General features: G+C 42.4%; 1 protein-coding gene across 2 annotated transcripts in view; it reads right to left on the reverse strand.

Moving 5' to 3' along the window:
* LOC105481013 (ATP binding cassette subfamily A member 1) overlaps positions 1 to 15,476 on the reverse strand; it is a 145,914-nt gene that overhangs the window by 102,637 nt on the left and 27,801 nt on the right. For both annotated transcript variants that reach the window (XM_011740258.3, XM_011740259.3), the window contains exon 3: positions 2,951 to 3,044. In XM_011740258.3, coding sequence (XP_011738560.2) covers positions 2,951 to 3,044 — 94 coding nt within the window. The remainder of the gene's footprint in view (positions 1 to 2,950; positions 3,045 to 15,476) is intronic.

Below are 15,476 nucleotides of genomic sequence, written 5' to 3' on the forward strand. Positions count from 1 at the left end.
TTGCCCAACAGAACAATCCTTCCATCTCACAGCTACCACCTCCCTCCAAAGTGGGAACCTTGTTTTATTCATCTTTTTATTTTCATACAAATGCACCGAGTCTCCCCAGAAGTTAACCCAAAGTCAGCACTTGCCGCACTTTGCATTTCAGTATAGGGTCTTTCTCTTCTATCCATACTCCAACCAGAGAAGCAACATCCAAAGCAAGGATGTGACAAGATCTGATCACTGTGGCCACCCTCTGCAGGGACTCTGGCCTATGGAACATTTACACAGTTAATCTCCCTATCTTCCTGTTAATAGTTCAAGGAAAACCAAACAAGGCCCCTTTGCCTAAGTCAGCTGCTCTTCATTCATGGAGATTTATGTAACCCAACCAAATACTCAAAGGACCAAAAGATTCTCCCCTTTCAACGCCAGGAGATACTGGCACTGTACACAGACTGGCATAGGTGAAAAGCAGCACAGGGCAGTGATGGTGAAGGTATTTCAGGTTATCCCTTAGCAGGGGCGGCAAAGGCCCTTCCTCGTACGTTGTACCCCATCCTATTTGCAAACAAAAGTAGGATCAGGACTAAGCAGTGAGTACACAGGAAGACAAATAATATAATGGACTCTCAGGACCCAGGGAAGGTTTTAAGACCTTGATAACTCTGGTTTGAACTGGGGAAGATTTACAGAGAAGAACTTCACACCAGTCCTTTGTTCCTAGGGACAAGACACCTCTTCAAGTTTCGCCTTAACTTTTAACACTGCTCTTCCAACTAGGTCCCTGGAGGGTGATGAGAACAGAAGGTAAGGTTGCAAGAAGTACATGGATGTGGCTGGGCATGGTGGCTCATGCCTGTAATCCCAGCACTTTGGGAGGCCAAAGCGGGCAAATCACCTGAGGCCAGGAGTTCAAGACCAGCGTGGTCAATGTGGTGAAACCCTGTCTCTAGTAAAAATACAAAAATTAGCCGGACGTGGTGGCCCATGTCTGTAGTCTCAGCTATTTGGGAGGCTGAGGCAGGAGGCTCGCTTGAACCTGTGAGGCAGAGGTTGTAGTGAGCGGAGATCATACCACTGCACTCCAGTCTAAGCGACAGAGCGAGACTCCGTCTCAAAACAAACAAACGAAGTGCATAGATGTAAGGAAAAGTCTCATTTACCATCTATATATACAAGAATTTCAGAACTTTTCTGACAATTTATGATCTGGAGTCAGAGGAATCTAGGTTAAAACTCAACAACTTGCCCAAGATCACAACCTCGGTGAATGGCAGAGGCAGGACACAAACAAACTCCAACTTGTCTGATGCCAAAGACATTTGCTATTTCCACTACACCATCCTGTCTGCTTGTAATCATTCCAGAAAGAATAGTCCAGTAGATGAAAAAACTGAGTTTGCCCTTGAAACTTATACTTCAGTGGCGCTTGGCATAATGCTTAAATAAAATCTAATATGTATTTGCTCATCAATCAAAAAAATCTCTTTGGGGTTCCAAAAGAGAAAACAATTATCTCACAGGCATATAAATTGTGTATAAATTTCAGTTTCTGCTTTTTTTTTTTTTTTTTTTTTTTTTGCGACACAGTCGCGCTCTGTTGCCCAGGCTGGAGTACAATGGCATGATCTCAGCTTACTGCAACCTCAGCCTCGCGGGTTCAAACAATTCTCCTGCCTCAGCCCCCTCCCCGAGTAGCTGGCATTACAGGTGTGCGCCACCACGCCTGGCTAATTTTTGTATTTTTAGTAGAGATGAGGTTTCACCATGTTGGCCAGGCTGGTTTCAAACTCCTGACCTCAAGTGATCCACCCACCTTGACCTCCCAAAGTGCTGGGATTACAGGCCTGAACCACTGTGCCTGGCCCACTCTTTTCTTTTTTGGTGAAATCAGGAAATCATGTCTGAGAAAATGTGTGTGTATGTGTGTGTGTGTGTGTGTGTGTGTGTGTATTTCATATGACTATGTGTGATGTGCACTAGATAATTAGCAAGTAAATACTGTTGCTGTGTATTGTGAGAAAGATGGGACCAGGCCAAGAAACACAATTAAAAGGTGGCCCTGGCCCCATTGCTTTCCTGGAAGAAGAGTATCTCGTAAGCTTGTGGGTCTCGTAGGGGTATGGACTGAGCTGCTTAGCAGTAGGAAAAATCACTGGGGCAGTGAAACTGAAGTCCCAGCTACATTTCTCACATAAATATTGATCCTTTAGATTTAGCCATTTCTGCAGTGTCAATCCACCCACTGAGCCCAGACCTAAGAGAAAGACTGTGATTGTAAGATGATACACTGACAATAACAATATGAGGTAGGTATTACTATTCCCTTTTTAAAAGAAGCTGAAATCACTTGTCCAAGGTCATATGCTTAGTGAATGCTGACACCAGAATTCATACCCAGGTAAGCTGACATCTGGAGCTTGCGTTCTTAGCCACTACTGTATTTTCTATGCTCACTGTAAAGGCTGTTATCAAAATACATGATCGACGGTCAGATGATCTCAGTTCTATTCAAGGTTGTTATGCGAATAAAATAATATTAGTAAAACTGAGAAGTTCTACACAAATGTTGCTTAAAATGATGTGTTCCATGATTTGCAACGTGTGATTAAGACATCATGCATATGGAAAAGACTAGGTGTTAAGGCATTATCTTAAATGTGCTTTTGAATCACCACTTTCTAAAATTATCAGTAAGGTTATTTTATTTTCATGATTTAAAAATGTGTAAAAGAGATGTTGGCTATTGTTATAATTACAATTATCACCATTCACTAGGACTGAAAATAGTCTCCTGAGTTCATGCCTTATCAAAAAATGAGAAGCCTAGGTTTTTCTGATTCAAACCATGCGTGATGTTTCTCAAAGACGGCATCTTTGGAAAAGTCCAATTTAGCCCACGTTCATTGCCTGGATTTTCCCTGCCATTGGTGAGTCTCAGGTAACATCCACAGTTACTTACATTCATGTTGTTCATAGGGTGGGTAGCTCAGCCGAACAGAGATCAGGATCAGGAAGATAAATAGAGGCCAGGCCACTTCCAGCAGCAGCTGACACTGAATGGAAAATAAGACAGAACACTGTAAATTTCAAAATAACATGGATGTCCAATGCTACTGGGATTTAGGAAATCCACAGAAAACTTCATCTACTAATTAATCAATTTCTCCAGTCTCTCCCACCACTCTCTAAACTTTAACAGAACTGTTTGGAGTTCCGACCTTTTAATACACCATTCCATATACCTCTGTGTCTTCCCTTAGGTAAGGGAAGATGCTTCCTATCCTGCTTTATCTGGTTCACTTCTACTCATTCTTCAGGATGCATCCTGGCATAATTTCCTTTACTAAAATCTCAGCCTGAGCTAGAAGCCCTTCTCCCGTGCTACTCCAGTAACCCAGGCACACTCCTCCTGTAGCATTTTCCTGGAGCTCTTGAAATCATCTGTTTCTATTGCTGACTTCCTCAGCACACTGAGCACTCTGAAAGCAGGCACCCATCCGAGTCTCTCTGCATCCCCAGCCTTAGCACAGTGTTAGGTACGTGGTGACTATGTTGAAAGGACAGGACCAGGGCAACCTGCTGTGCTAAATACACACAACCCTTGCTCCTCTAATTGCACAGAAAGCTGCTCCCTATGGGGCAGAGAAGAGGGCTCTCAACGACAATGAAAATTCACACATAGTTCCATATTGACCTGTGTGCACGCAGGACTGTAAAGAGAGAGGGCGAAGTCCTTCCCCATCTGTCCAGGTCTGGTCACCATCTTCTCCAATGAGTTAAAAGATCATTGAACTTATAAGCAAGCATGATACACTGGTTAAAGCAATGAGGTTTCTCCAAAGGAAAACCCTGCCTCAGTGAGTTACTAGGGGATAAATCAGCAGAAAGACAAGATGGAAATCACTAGACGTAATGTAACTGAGCCAGTGGTGTTCAGACAACTAGTTACATTGCCTGAAGTCATCACCTCTCCCATTCCTTTCATTTCCGTATTTCAACATTGTAATCAACATAAATACCAAAGAGCCCAAAAGAGTCACGGGGTCTTGTGTTTAAGAGTAATTATACCTTATAACTGTGGCTTCAGAGTCACAGAGCCAAAAGAACACTGGTATGAAATCCCTTTTTGTCTTATTTTTTTAAAAAAAAGCAAAAGATTGGGCCGGGTGCACTGGTTCATGCCTGTAATTCCAGCACTTTGGGAGGCTGAGGTGGATGGATCACCTAAGGTCAGTAATTCGAGACCAGACTGGTGAACATGGTGAAACCCTGTCTCTACTAAAAATACAAAAAAAGTAGCTGGGCATAGTGTTGGGTGCATGTAATCCCAGCTACTTGGGAGGTTGAGGCAGAAGTGCTTGAACCCAGGAGGCGGAGGTTGCAGTGAGCTGAGATTGTGCCACTGCACTCCAGCCGGGGCGACAGAGCAAAACTGCGTCTCAAAAAAAAAAAGCAAAGATTTTTTTTTTGAGACAGGGTCTTGCTCCACCGTCCAGGCTAGGCTACGATCTAGAGATCACAGCTCACTGTAACGTCAAACTCTTGGGCTCAAGTGATCCTCTCCCCCAGGGCTCCCAAACTGCTGGGATTACAGGCATAAGCCACTGCACTCAGCCGATGCAGAAATTTTTCTTGATCTTCGAGTCCTTATATTTTTACGGAAAATTTGAAAATAAAAAATACAGAAAAGTTTAAAAAGGTAAATATAAATCACCTTAATCCTACCTCTAAGAGATAATCCCTAGTAAACTGAACTAAAAATGGTTCTCTGTTAATATCTTTTGTCTTTTTTCACGCTTACATAAATAATATTTTTTCTCTACAATATTGAGACTATGCAGCACATATAACTTTTGTATTCTGCTTTTTCATTTAACATCATACTGGGAGAGCATTTCCCATGACATAAAATATGCTCTTAAAACATGTCTTGTAATGTCTACTTGATATTCCACTCTGTGAATAGATCATAATTTAACTTTTCTGCTCAATTGCTGGTGCTTGAGATTGTTTTGGGTGTTTTTTTTTTATTATTTATTTATTTGTTGTTTTATTTCTGATTAAAAAAAAAAAAAACAGTTTTTTATTTCCAAAGACCTCTGATATGGTTCTACATTAAACTCTTTTAAAAAATCTTTTCGGGGATGGACGCAGTGGCTCATGCCGGTAATCACTTTGTGAGGCCAAAGCAGGTGGATCACCTGAGGTCAGGAGTTGGAGACCAGCCTGGCCATCATGGTGAAACCCTGTGTCTACTAAAAATACAAAACTTAGATGGGCATGGGGGTATACGCCTGTAATCCCAGCTACTTGGGAGGCCAAGGCAGGAGAATCTCTTGAACCCAGGAGGCCAAGGCAGAAGAATCGCTCAAACCCAGGAGGCCAAGGTAGGAGAATCACTCGAACCAGAAGGCCTAGGTTGCAGTGAGCCGAGATCACGCCACTGAGTGATCAGAGTGAGACTGGGCAGAAGGAAATATAGCAAGATAAACAGTGGATGTACTAGGATGATAAGAATATGGGTGTGGCTGGCACAGTGGCTCGTGCCTATAATCCCAGAACTTTGGGAGGCCAAGGCAGGCGGATCACCTGAGGTCAGGAGTTTGAGACCAACCTGGCCAACATGATGAAACCCCATCTCTACTAAAAATACAAAATTAGCTGGGCATGGTGGTGCATGTTTGTACTTCCAGCTACTTGGGAGGCCGAGGTAGGAAAATTGCTTAAACCTGGGAAGCGGAGGTTGCTGTGAGCCAAGATCGTGCCACCACACTCCAGCCTGGGCGACACAGCAAGACTCTGTCTCTAAATTTAAAAAAAAAAAAAATGGGTAATGTTTTTAATACTTTCCTGTCTTTTCTAAATTTTCCACAATGAGCATGTATAAATTATCTCGTGGTACAAAAAAACACTGTTACCATAAAACTATCAAGAATAGTTGGCACAGACAGCACAACAGAACGAAAAATAAAGGCAAATGGATCCCTGTCTGGAAGAAAGCATGCTGACAGTGGAGTACTCAAGACCAAAGATGGGGCTGGTCTTGCTAAGATTTCTGTAAATAATCCCAAAGAGACAACGTACTCCAAAGCTTGGGAATGACATTCAACCTTTTCTTTCTTTTCTTTTTTAATAGCAAACACCTTTTTATTCTATAGCTTATTCTTTAAGTTCAGATACACATCACATTCCATATCTTAAAGATATACAATTTTTATTTGTCAATTATACCTCAATAAAGCTGGGGGTGGGGGTGGGGGTGGGGAAGAAAGCAATTTTCTTTCTGCCAAAGAACAAAACCACGACTCTATGAAAATAAACTTTTCTCAGGCCGGGCGCGGTGGCTCACGCCTGTAATCCCAGCACTTTGGGAGGCAGAGGCGGGTGGATCACGAGGTCAGGAGTTCGAGACCAGACTGGCCAACATCGTGAAACCCCGGCTCTATTAAAAATATAAAAATTAGCTGGGCATGGTGGCGTGTGCCTGTAATCCCAGCTACTCAGGAGGCTGAGGCAGGAGAACTGCTTGAACCAGGACCCAGGAGGCAAAGGTTGCGGTGAGCCGAGATCACACCATTGCACTCCAGCCTGGGCAACAAGAGTGAAACTCTGTTTCAAAAAATAAAAATAAAAAAAGGAAAGAAACTTTTCTCCCAGCTGAGACAGGACTCCCTCATCTCAATTTCCCCAGGTACTTTGTGTCTGTATCAGCTCTTGGTACACCAGAGACCCTATTTATATATGAGCTTCTCCCTTAGGGTCACTTTCTTCTTACTAAGCCTACCACATGATAATGGCTTTGAAAATGTTTGGTGAGTAAGTAAATGAGCTGAAGTTTAGAAAATAATGAACATGGAAATATAAATCAGTTGAACCCTTTGGGAAAGCAATGTAACAACATGGATTCAAGAGCCATGTTTATCCCATTTGCCCAATTACTATTCCTGGAAATTTATCCTAGGAAACTGAACTTAAGATACCAAAAAACTATATGCATAAAGTTATTCACTCATTGAAACATTGTAATTGCAAAATATTGGAAACAATTGCACAGCAATGGGGAAATGTTTAAAGTATGGTACATCTACTCAACAATATATCATGCCATCATCACAACAATGTTTATGAAACACAGAAATCATTAGCCATATAATATTAAGTGAAAAAAGCAGAACATAAAATTATATGCCGTTCCAAGCTTGTAGCTAAATAAAATCACTTACAAATATTAACAAAGACAGGAATACAACTATTTTTTTAAATGGTATGACTGTAAACAAATTTAGAAAATACTAATGAGGCCGGGTGTGGTGGCTCACACCTGTAATCCCAGCACTTTGGGAGGCCGAGGCGGGTTGATTATGAGGTCAGGAGTTCAAGACCAGCCTGGCCAACAGGGTGAAACCCCATCTCTACTAAAAATACAAAAAACAGCTGAGCTTCATGGCGGGAGCCTGTAATCCCAGCCACTCAGGAGGCTGAGGCAGCAGAATTGTTTGAATCCAGGAGGCAGAAGTTGGAGTGAGCCCAGATCGCTCCATTGCACTCCAACCTGGGAGACAATGCAAGACTTTGTCTCAAAAAAAAAAGGAAGGAGGGAGGGAGGGAGGGAGGGAGGGAGGGAGGGAGGGAGGGAGGGAGGGAGGGAAGGAAGGAAGGAAGGAAGGAAGGAAGGAAGGAAGGAAGGAAGGAAGAAAGATAGGAAGAAAGGAAGGAAGGAACTAATGAAATTAGGGGAAAAAAACGAAACTAAACAAAGAGTATGAGTAAAATAAATAGTCATCAACCTTGAAGCTCTGAAACTACGATTTGTACTTTTAGGATAAATAGTAGCTACCGTTTATTTAGGACCCAATATGTACAAGGCACATTTTATATTAATTACTTAATTTAATCCCCAGGACAACCGTGTGAGATAGGAGACATTATTGTCTTCATTTTATATGTAGCAAGGCTAAAGCTGGAGGAAGGGTAAATCACAGAGATAGTCAGTAGCGGGGTTGAGATAAGCGGCCAATTCTACCCAAGTCAGGAGGCCACATGACATTCTATTTGACACCATGGGAGACTCAGGTAGGAAATGGCCCCAGTAGGTGGCATGGTCTAGAAATATCAACAGGATCCACAGAGGTAAGATGAATTCACAGCTTGTAGATTTATAATACTTACAGCCAATACTGGGCACCTACTGTGTACTCAGGACGTTTTGTGTATCTCATCTCCAGTATTTAATTCATAATAACTCTGTGGGGTAGGTTGTATCATTACCATTTTAGAAGTGAAGAAACTGAGGTTTGAACAAGATATGAGCCATAAGAAACTGCACCAAAGTTTGAACCCAGATCTACTGACCCTTTAGTGTGTGCTTTTGTACCCACCATGCTGCCATCACAAAGCTACGTTTGGGACATATACCTATGCCACTTAAAAGAAACCTAGCATTTGCCAGTCCTGCTGAGCAGTGATCTGACCCAATGAATCAAGGCTTATGTTCCTGGACATCTCTACAGCCCCCATATCTAGGATCCTGTAGGGCAGCAGATGCTCAAAATATGTTGGTTGACTGAAAAAAATGAATGGATCTTCCCCATGGCAACTGACAGCAAAAGGCAAACAAAGAATCTTACAAGCCATTTGTAGCAGCCGAATGGCGAGTGTAAGCAGATCAGGAAAAGGGGTTAAAAAAAATTGATGATGATAATAATAATGGCTAACACTTAAAAAGGTCTTACTATGCACCAGGGTTGTGAGTGCTTTATATACATTAACTCATTTAATCATCAAACAATCCAATTAGTACTCTTGTACACATTTTACAGAAGAGGAAGCTGAGATTTAAAGAGTACTGCCCGATGGTCCAAGATTGGCAAATGGCAGAACCAAGATTCAAAGCCACTCTGACTGAAGGGCTCCTTTCTCTTCGCCATTATGGACCCCAACCTCCTTATGCACTTTGCCTTCACTTACCAGGGCATACAGACGCCTGCTCTCTCAAAACCCTTGCTGAGCTGAGACACTAGCATGTATGACTGAATTAAAGAGACTGTCTCCAAAGTTCACGCCACCTCAGCCAAAGAACTCACGAGAGACAAAATTCAATCTTTGCCCTTTTACCTTGGACCTCTAAAATTCTTCCCATCATTGAACCTAGAACTCACCTTCCAAACTCAGGGGAATGTTCCATGTATTTCTTTTCATAATAGCCTCCCTCTAGAAACCAAACTTGACTTCTGCCAGGATATGCCATTGTGGCTACACTCATTAATAAAATCAGATTTCTCCTCCATCTCTAAGCTTAGCACTTTTCCTAAACATAAACCCTCATAAATAGCTTGGAAATGAAGTTGATCCTTTACCATTATAAATTCCTATAGAAAACTCTTCTAAACCTTGCTTTGGTACCTACCCACCCAACCCCACACCTCCCCATGGGGTGGGAAGATGGGGAAAAACATTGTTTTCAAAAGGCGTTTCTCACCAAAATCAAAGCTGCTCTAAGAGTACTAAAGCACCACTTTGCACTTCCCATCTTGTTATTTCAACATGGGGATAATATGAGTAGGCACCGCTGGAGCAGATTTTCTTGACAGCGACCCTATTGACATTTGGGGCCAGATAGTTGTTGTGAGAGACTCTCCTATGAATCCTAGGAAGCTTGTCAGCATCCCTGACCTCAACCTCTAAATATCAGCACACACATTCCCAGGATTGTGACAACCAAAAATATCTCCAGATGTTACATCCCTGGTTGGAAGGGTGAGGGTGGGGTGGGGTAGGGGGATAACTGCCCCCACTTGAGAACCACTGCTTTAGAGTTATTATCAGAATTAAATGTATTTCACATAGAAGGCTTACCACAGAGTCTAGTACTTATCATCATGTTATTCAATATGCATCAAATCACTCTTGAATCATCATTCATAGTTATGCCAACATCTCACACACTACAGATGTTCACTGTCCACTTGATTATTCATGCCTGACTTTTGCTGCTGGCTGCAGAAGTTCACAGACCACAATCCAGTCACTCTGAACCCATTTCACTACCTAGCCTGCGGACACAGTCACGGTGCTCTTAAATTCTTGAGATTTATCCACGTTAATTCAAGGTTAGGGCAGCGCAAGGACCATGGACAAAGAACAGAGAAAACTAGCAGAATAAAATTGGGCCTTGGGCAAGCGGCTTCTGAATCATGGTAGCCAAAATAATGCACTCCATGCTGAAAAATGAAGTCGCCATTTCTTAGTATTGAGAGATTCTTGACAATACAATGGGGCATGAAAAAGGAAACAAGAAGAATAAACATCAGAAAGGAAGAGATGAAAATATCCTTTCTGTTTATAGCATGGTCATAAATCTAAGAGAACTCACAAAGTTAACTAAAAAGCTGCAAATGATTTGCAAGTATGTGCAAATTAATCAGAACCAAGGTAAATTCTCCTAAATAATAGCATTGCTATAAGCCTGTGAAAACAAGTTAAATTAATATAACGTGGGGAAAAGAGAATACTATTCACAGTGACAACAGAAACATAAACAAAAAAACCTAGGTATTAACTTAGGCAAACATGTGCTTCTTATATAAAAGAAAACCACAGAACTTTAGTAGGATAAATAAAGGAAGACGAGAATTAAGGAGAGCTAAGCTCTGCTTCTTGATGAGATCATTTAATATCCAAATTTCCCAAGCTAATTTATAGATTTAGCACAATTGCACTTAAAATAGCGATAGGGTACTTTTTTGAGCTTGATAAGGTAATAACACTCAATGGGGAAAAAATAGATGAAAATACCAAAAGATATTCTGAAAGGCAAAAAGGTAAGTGGGGGACAATGAGCTCCTCCATATATCAGAATGTTCATCAAATTGAGGGCACATTCTGGGCTCTATCAGCACCAAAACTAAAACTACATATCAAATGACCAAATGAGTAACTCCCAAAATTGCTCCCTACATTTTTTTTTTTTTTTTTTTTGAGACAAGCTTTCACTCTGTTGCCCAGGCTGGAGTACAGTGGTATGATCATAGCTCACTGCAGCCTTGACCACCCAGACTCAAGCAATTCTCCCACCTCAGCCTTCCAAGTAGCTGGGACTCCAGACAAGTACGGCCATGCCTGACTGATTTCCTTATTTTTATACAGATGGAGTCTTGCTATGCTGCCCAGGCTGGTCTTGAACTCCTAGTCTCAAGCAATCCCCCCACCTCAGCCTCTCAAAGTGCTGGGAATACAGGCATGAGCCACCATATCCAGGTTTTAATAAATGTCCCAAAAATAACTAGAAAAGGAATCACTATTTAATCAATAGTGATTATTTATTAAATAATCACTGGGATGACATGATATGAATATGAAGACAAATTAATTTTAGACCCATCCCTAATAGCATACATGCCAATGAGACCTGGGAAAACTAAAGTGAAATCTGAAGGATCACATCAGAAAAATGCTAGAGAGGGGAAACGATTTTTAAAACCAGGCCTGCCTTCCCTGAACCACAAAGTCTCACACATTGACGGTGGCTACTTAAATTGGCTGGATTCTCTGGAATGACATCTGATCACATACTTCACGGGCCATTTCCCTTCAACCTAGTAATCCTGTTCCTCAGATTTTGGCCTACACCAATGATACAAAAATAATAAAAGATTAAATGTATAGAATCTTTACAGTAATTTATTTGTAGCAGCACACATAGAACAATCTAAATGTTGGCAACAGGGTTTGAACTTCTAAAAACTGTGTTGATGGATTACTGCAAAGCTATCAGGAATGTCAAAGGCATCATCCTACAGCAGATTTGGAGCCAAAAGATCCCAGCCCTCCTCTTAGCAACCTTTTTTTTTTTTTTTTTTTTTTTTTTTTTTTGAGACAGAGTCTCACTCTGTCACCCAAGCTGGAGTGCAGTGGCGCAATCTTGGCTCACTGCAACTTCCACCTCCTGGGTTCAAGCGAATTCTCCTGCCTCATCCTCCAGAATAGCTGGGATTACAGGCAAGTGCTACCACGCCTGGCTAATTTTTGTATTTTTAGTAGAGATGGGGTTTCACCACGTTGACCAGGCTGGTCTCAAATTCCTGGCCTCAAGTGATCCGCCCACCTCGGTCTCCCAAAGTGCTGGGATTATACGTGTGAGCCACCGTGCCCGGCCATTAACTTATTAACAATACTCTTTTTATCTGTGAAACAGAAATTGCAATGCACACACCTCAGAACTGTTGTGAGAATCAAGAAAATAATGGATATCAAAGTATTACTTTCAAAACTATAAAACACAGCCTACACATCAGAAATCATTATTCTAAATAAGAAGATGATTTAGAAATATGTGAACATGCACACTAAATAATGTTAAATGAAAGAAGAAAACAGAGCATAAAATGGTCCATGTATATGTAATGATTACAATTGCTTTCTTGGGCCATTGTCATTCAAGTTCCCTCTATCCCAAGAGTCACAAGACAATGTGGCCTATCTCGGGGGATCCTCTTGCATATAAAATAAAAGTAAATTCTCCCGGGGCACAGTGGCTCACGCCTGTAATCCTAGCACTTTGGGAGGCCGAGGCGGGCGGATCACGAGGTCAGGAGTTTCAGACTAGCCTGGCCAATGTGGTGAAACCCCATCTCTACTAAAAATACAAAAATTATCTGGGCATGGTGGTGGGCATCTGTAATCACAGCTACTAGGAGGCTGAGGCAGGAGGATCGCTTGAACCCGGAAGGCAAAGGTTGCAGTGAGCCGAGATTGCTCCACTGCACTCCAGCCTGGGTGACAGAGCTAGAGTCCGTCTCGAAAATAAATAAATACATACATAAATACATAAATAAATAAATACTAAATTAAATTCTCCTTCCCCAGTTTCAAGGCCCTGAATGATCTGGTCATGGCTATTACCAACTCATCCCCAGTCAGTCTTATTCACTCCACCAGTGCCACTGGCTTTCTTCTGTTCCCTGACCTAAGGGACAGGCATCCCCAGTCTCTCTGCCTGGAATGGATTTCCCTATCTCTAGGCCTCCGATCTTTGCCTGGCTCACCATTGCTCGAACTTCAGAGCTCTCAGCTTTAATGTCACGATCTGTCATTCTAAATGAAATCCATAACCACATCTGCTAGTATCTAACACCAGTACCACAGTTTGTCGGTTTTTTTCCTTCATAATCCTCATCACAGTTTACAGTTATATCTTTACTTGCATGATGATACGTTTCACATCTGCTGGCCTCACTGAACTGTAAGCTCTATGAAAACAGTACTCATGCCTGACTGCTTCACCACTAGATATCCAGCTAACCATCCCACAAGTAATACGTGCTTAATAGATATTTATCCAAATGAAACAATAAATTTCTATTTGTTTTAACTTTCTTCATTCCGTAGAAAACTAAAGCTCTGGAGAAAGGAGTTTTCCTAGGCCATTGAGACAGATGGTGGCCAAGCTGGGATTGGAATCATGACCACTGCTGCCGGTCCAGGAGTAAGGACAGGGAAGAAATGTGTCAGGTGAAACCAGAAGTGGGGAAAGGATGCAGAGCGTTTCCATCTACTCTGCAAAATTCTCTAAAAGCTCATAAGTGAGGAGTTTTAATTTTTGGATAGTTCATTCTTTTTCATTAAAGAATGCCCAAATAGTGGTACTCTGGCTGGGGGTAGTGCCTCATGCCTGTAATCCCAGCACATTGGGAGGCCGAGGTGGGTGGATCACTCAAGGTCAGGAGTTCGAGACCAATCTGGCCAACATGCTAAAATCCCGTCTCTACTAAAAACACAAAAATTAGCCAGGTGTGGTGCTGTGCGTCTGTAATCCCGGCAGGCTGAAGCATGAGAATTGCTTGAACCCGGGAGGCTGAAGCATGAGAATTGCGTGAACCCGGGAGGCAGAGGATGCAGCAAGCTGAGATCGTGCCACTGCACTCCAGCCTAGGTGATAGGGTGAGACTCAGTTTAAATAAAAAAAAAAAAAAAAAAAAATCACAATTAACTACTTTCCCAGCCACATGACTAGTCAGATCTATTTAAGAAAATTAATAATAAAGGCAAAAGAAAAGAGGCGATATGGCCACTCTCACTTTGTCCAGTTTGTTCCATGGGGACCTTGGCCTCTGGATCAGCCTAAAACCAGATGAGGATCCCGAAATCTCTGAAGTTTTCTTCCCCTTCCTGTCCCCAGCCCTGTTTGTACTGAATACCTACCACCCACACAAGTTAACTGTTACTTTGGAACCAAACTGAGCTTTGCACCCAACTTTCACAACTCAATTCAATTTATTCTTTGCCTAACAGAAACAGCGGAAAACTAACCCTGGCTGATGGTCCCCCGTGAGTCTGCATAATGGGGGCACAGGAGAGGGGGGTACCCAGGAGTTACCAGCAAACCAGGACACAGAATAAAAAGGCAAGCACTGCCTTTCAATAGGGTTGCTCTGGGGTATACTGTTCGGCTCCAGGCCAAACATAGTGTTTCTATGTTCCTGGCAGCAGCAGACAGGCTTTACGTATTCTTACTATTCTTCCTAGTGCAAGGGAGCCTCCTCAAGGCCTACAAACTAATGGGCCTTAAGACATTTCCCACTCATTCAGTAAATACTTACTAAGCATGTCCCAAGGCCCAGGCTCTGTGCTGGGCTCTGAGGCCAAGCGTATACACTCCAGGATCTCAGGAGACAGGAACTGTGCAATGAACTTCCATACACTGCAGGCAACAGCTATCATGGACTGCTAACTTCTTCCCCTACCTAATGGGCAGGGCTGGTTCTCACTATGTGAGCTAACAAGGTGGCCCCACAACCCTTAAGAGGTTCTGATGTCTAAACAATATGATCTAGAAATCTAAACCAGGTGGATTGGGAAGCAGCCATCAGTCAAAACTTGAGATTCCGAGACACAGGAGCTTTAGCATACAGAGAGAGCAAAGCAAAAAAGGATCTGCAACTGGAGGGCCACGAGGAGACTGGTTCTGGTGCTACTTTCTTGACTGACCAACGCTGGACACCTGTGCCCCCCTGAACCCCAGTTCTGTCAATTGTACAAGGTGCAAGCCAGATCTTTCCAACTGTAACAATCTAAGCATCAGCAACCTGAAATAAATCACTTTTCTTTCTGATTCAGCAAAATACACTTCCTTTAGAAATCAGGAAGGGAGGTAAGGAAAACAGGCTAGCAGGCAGTGGTGTAACAACTTAAGCCCCTTTGTGTCAGGGTGTTGCATCCCACTTCCTTCTTTAACAACAACTCTGCCATAAGGCTACAAACTGCCTTTGGCTAAACCTGCCTATCTCTCTAATCCTAACACTTCTAAACCCATCTGCAATACCCAGCAAGAAGCAACAAGACCAGTGGAGTCTGGCCCAATTTGAATGACCCAACCCCACATCCTGTTGCAGGATTCCTTCCCTGGCTAAGCACGGAAAACCTCTTCTCTGCCCTTTCTGCTACCTTCAAGTTGCTATGCAGTTGCAAAAAGATAAAAAATAAAAATA

The sequence above is a fragment of the Macaca nemestrina genome, chromosome 14, assembly GCF_043159975.1.
Source record: "Macaca nemestrina isolate mMacNem1 chromosome 14, mMacNem.hap1, whole genome shotgun sequence".
Classification (NCBI taxonomy): Eukaryota; Metazoa; Chordata; class Mammalia; order Primates; family Cercopithecidae; genus Macaca; species Macaca nemestrina.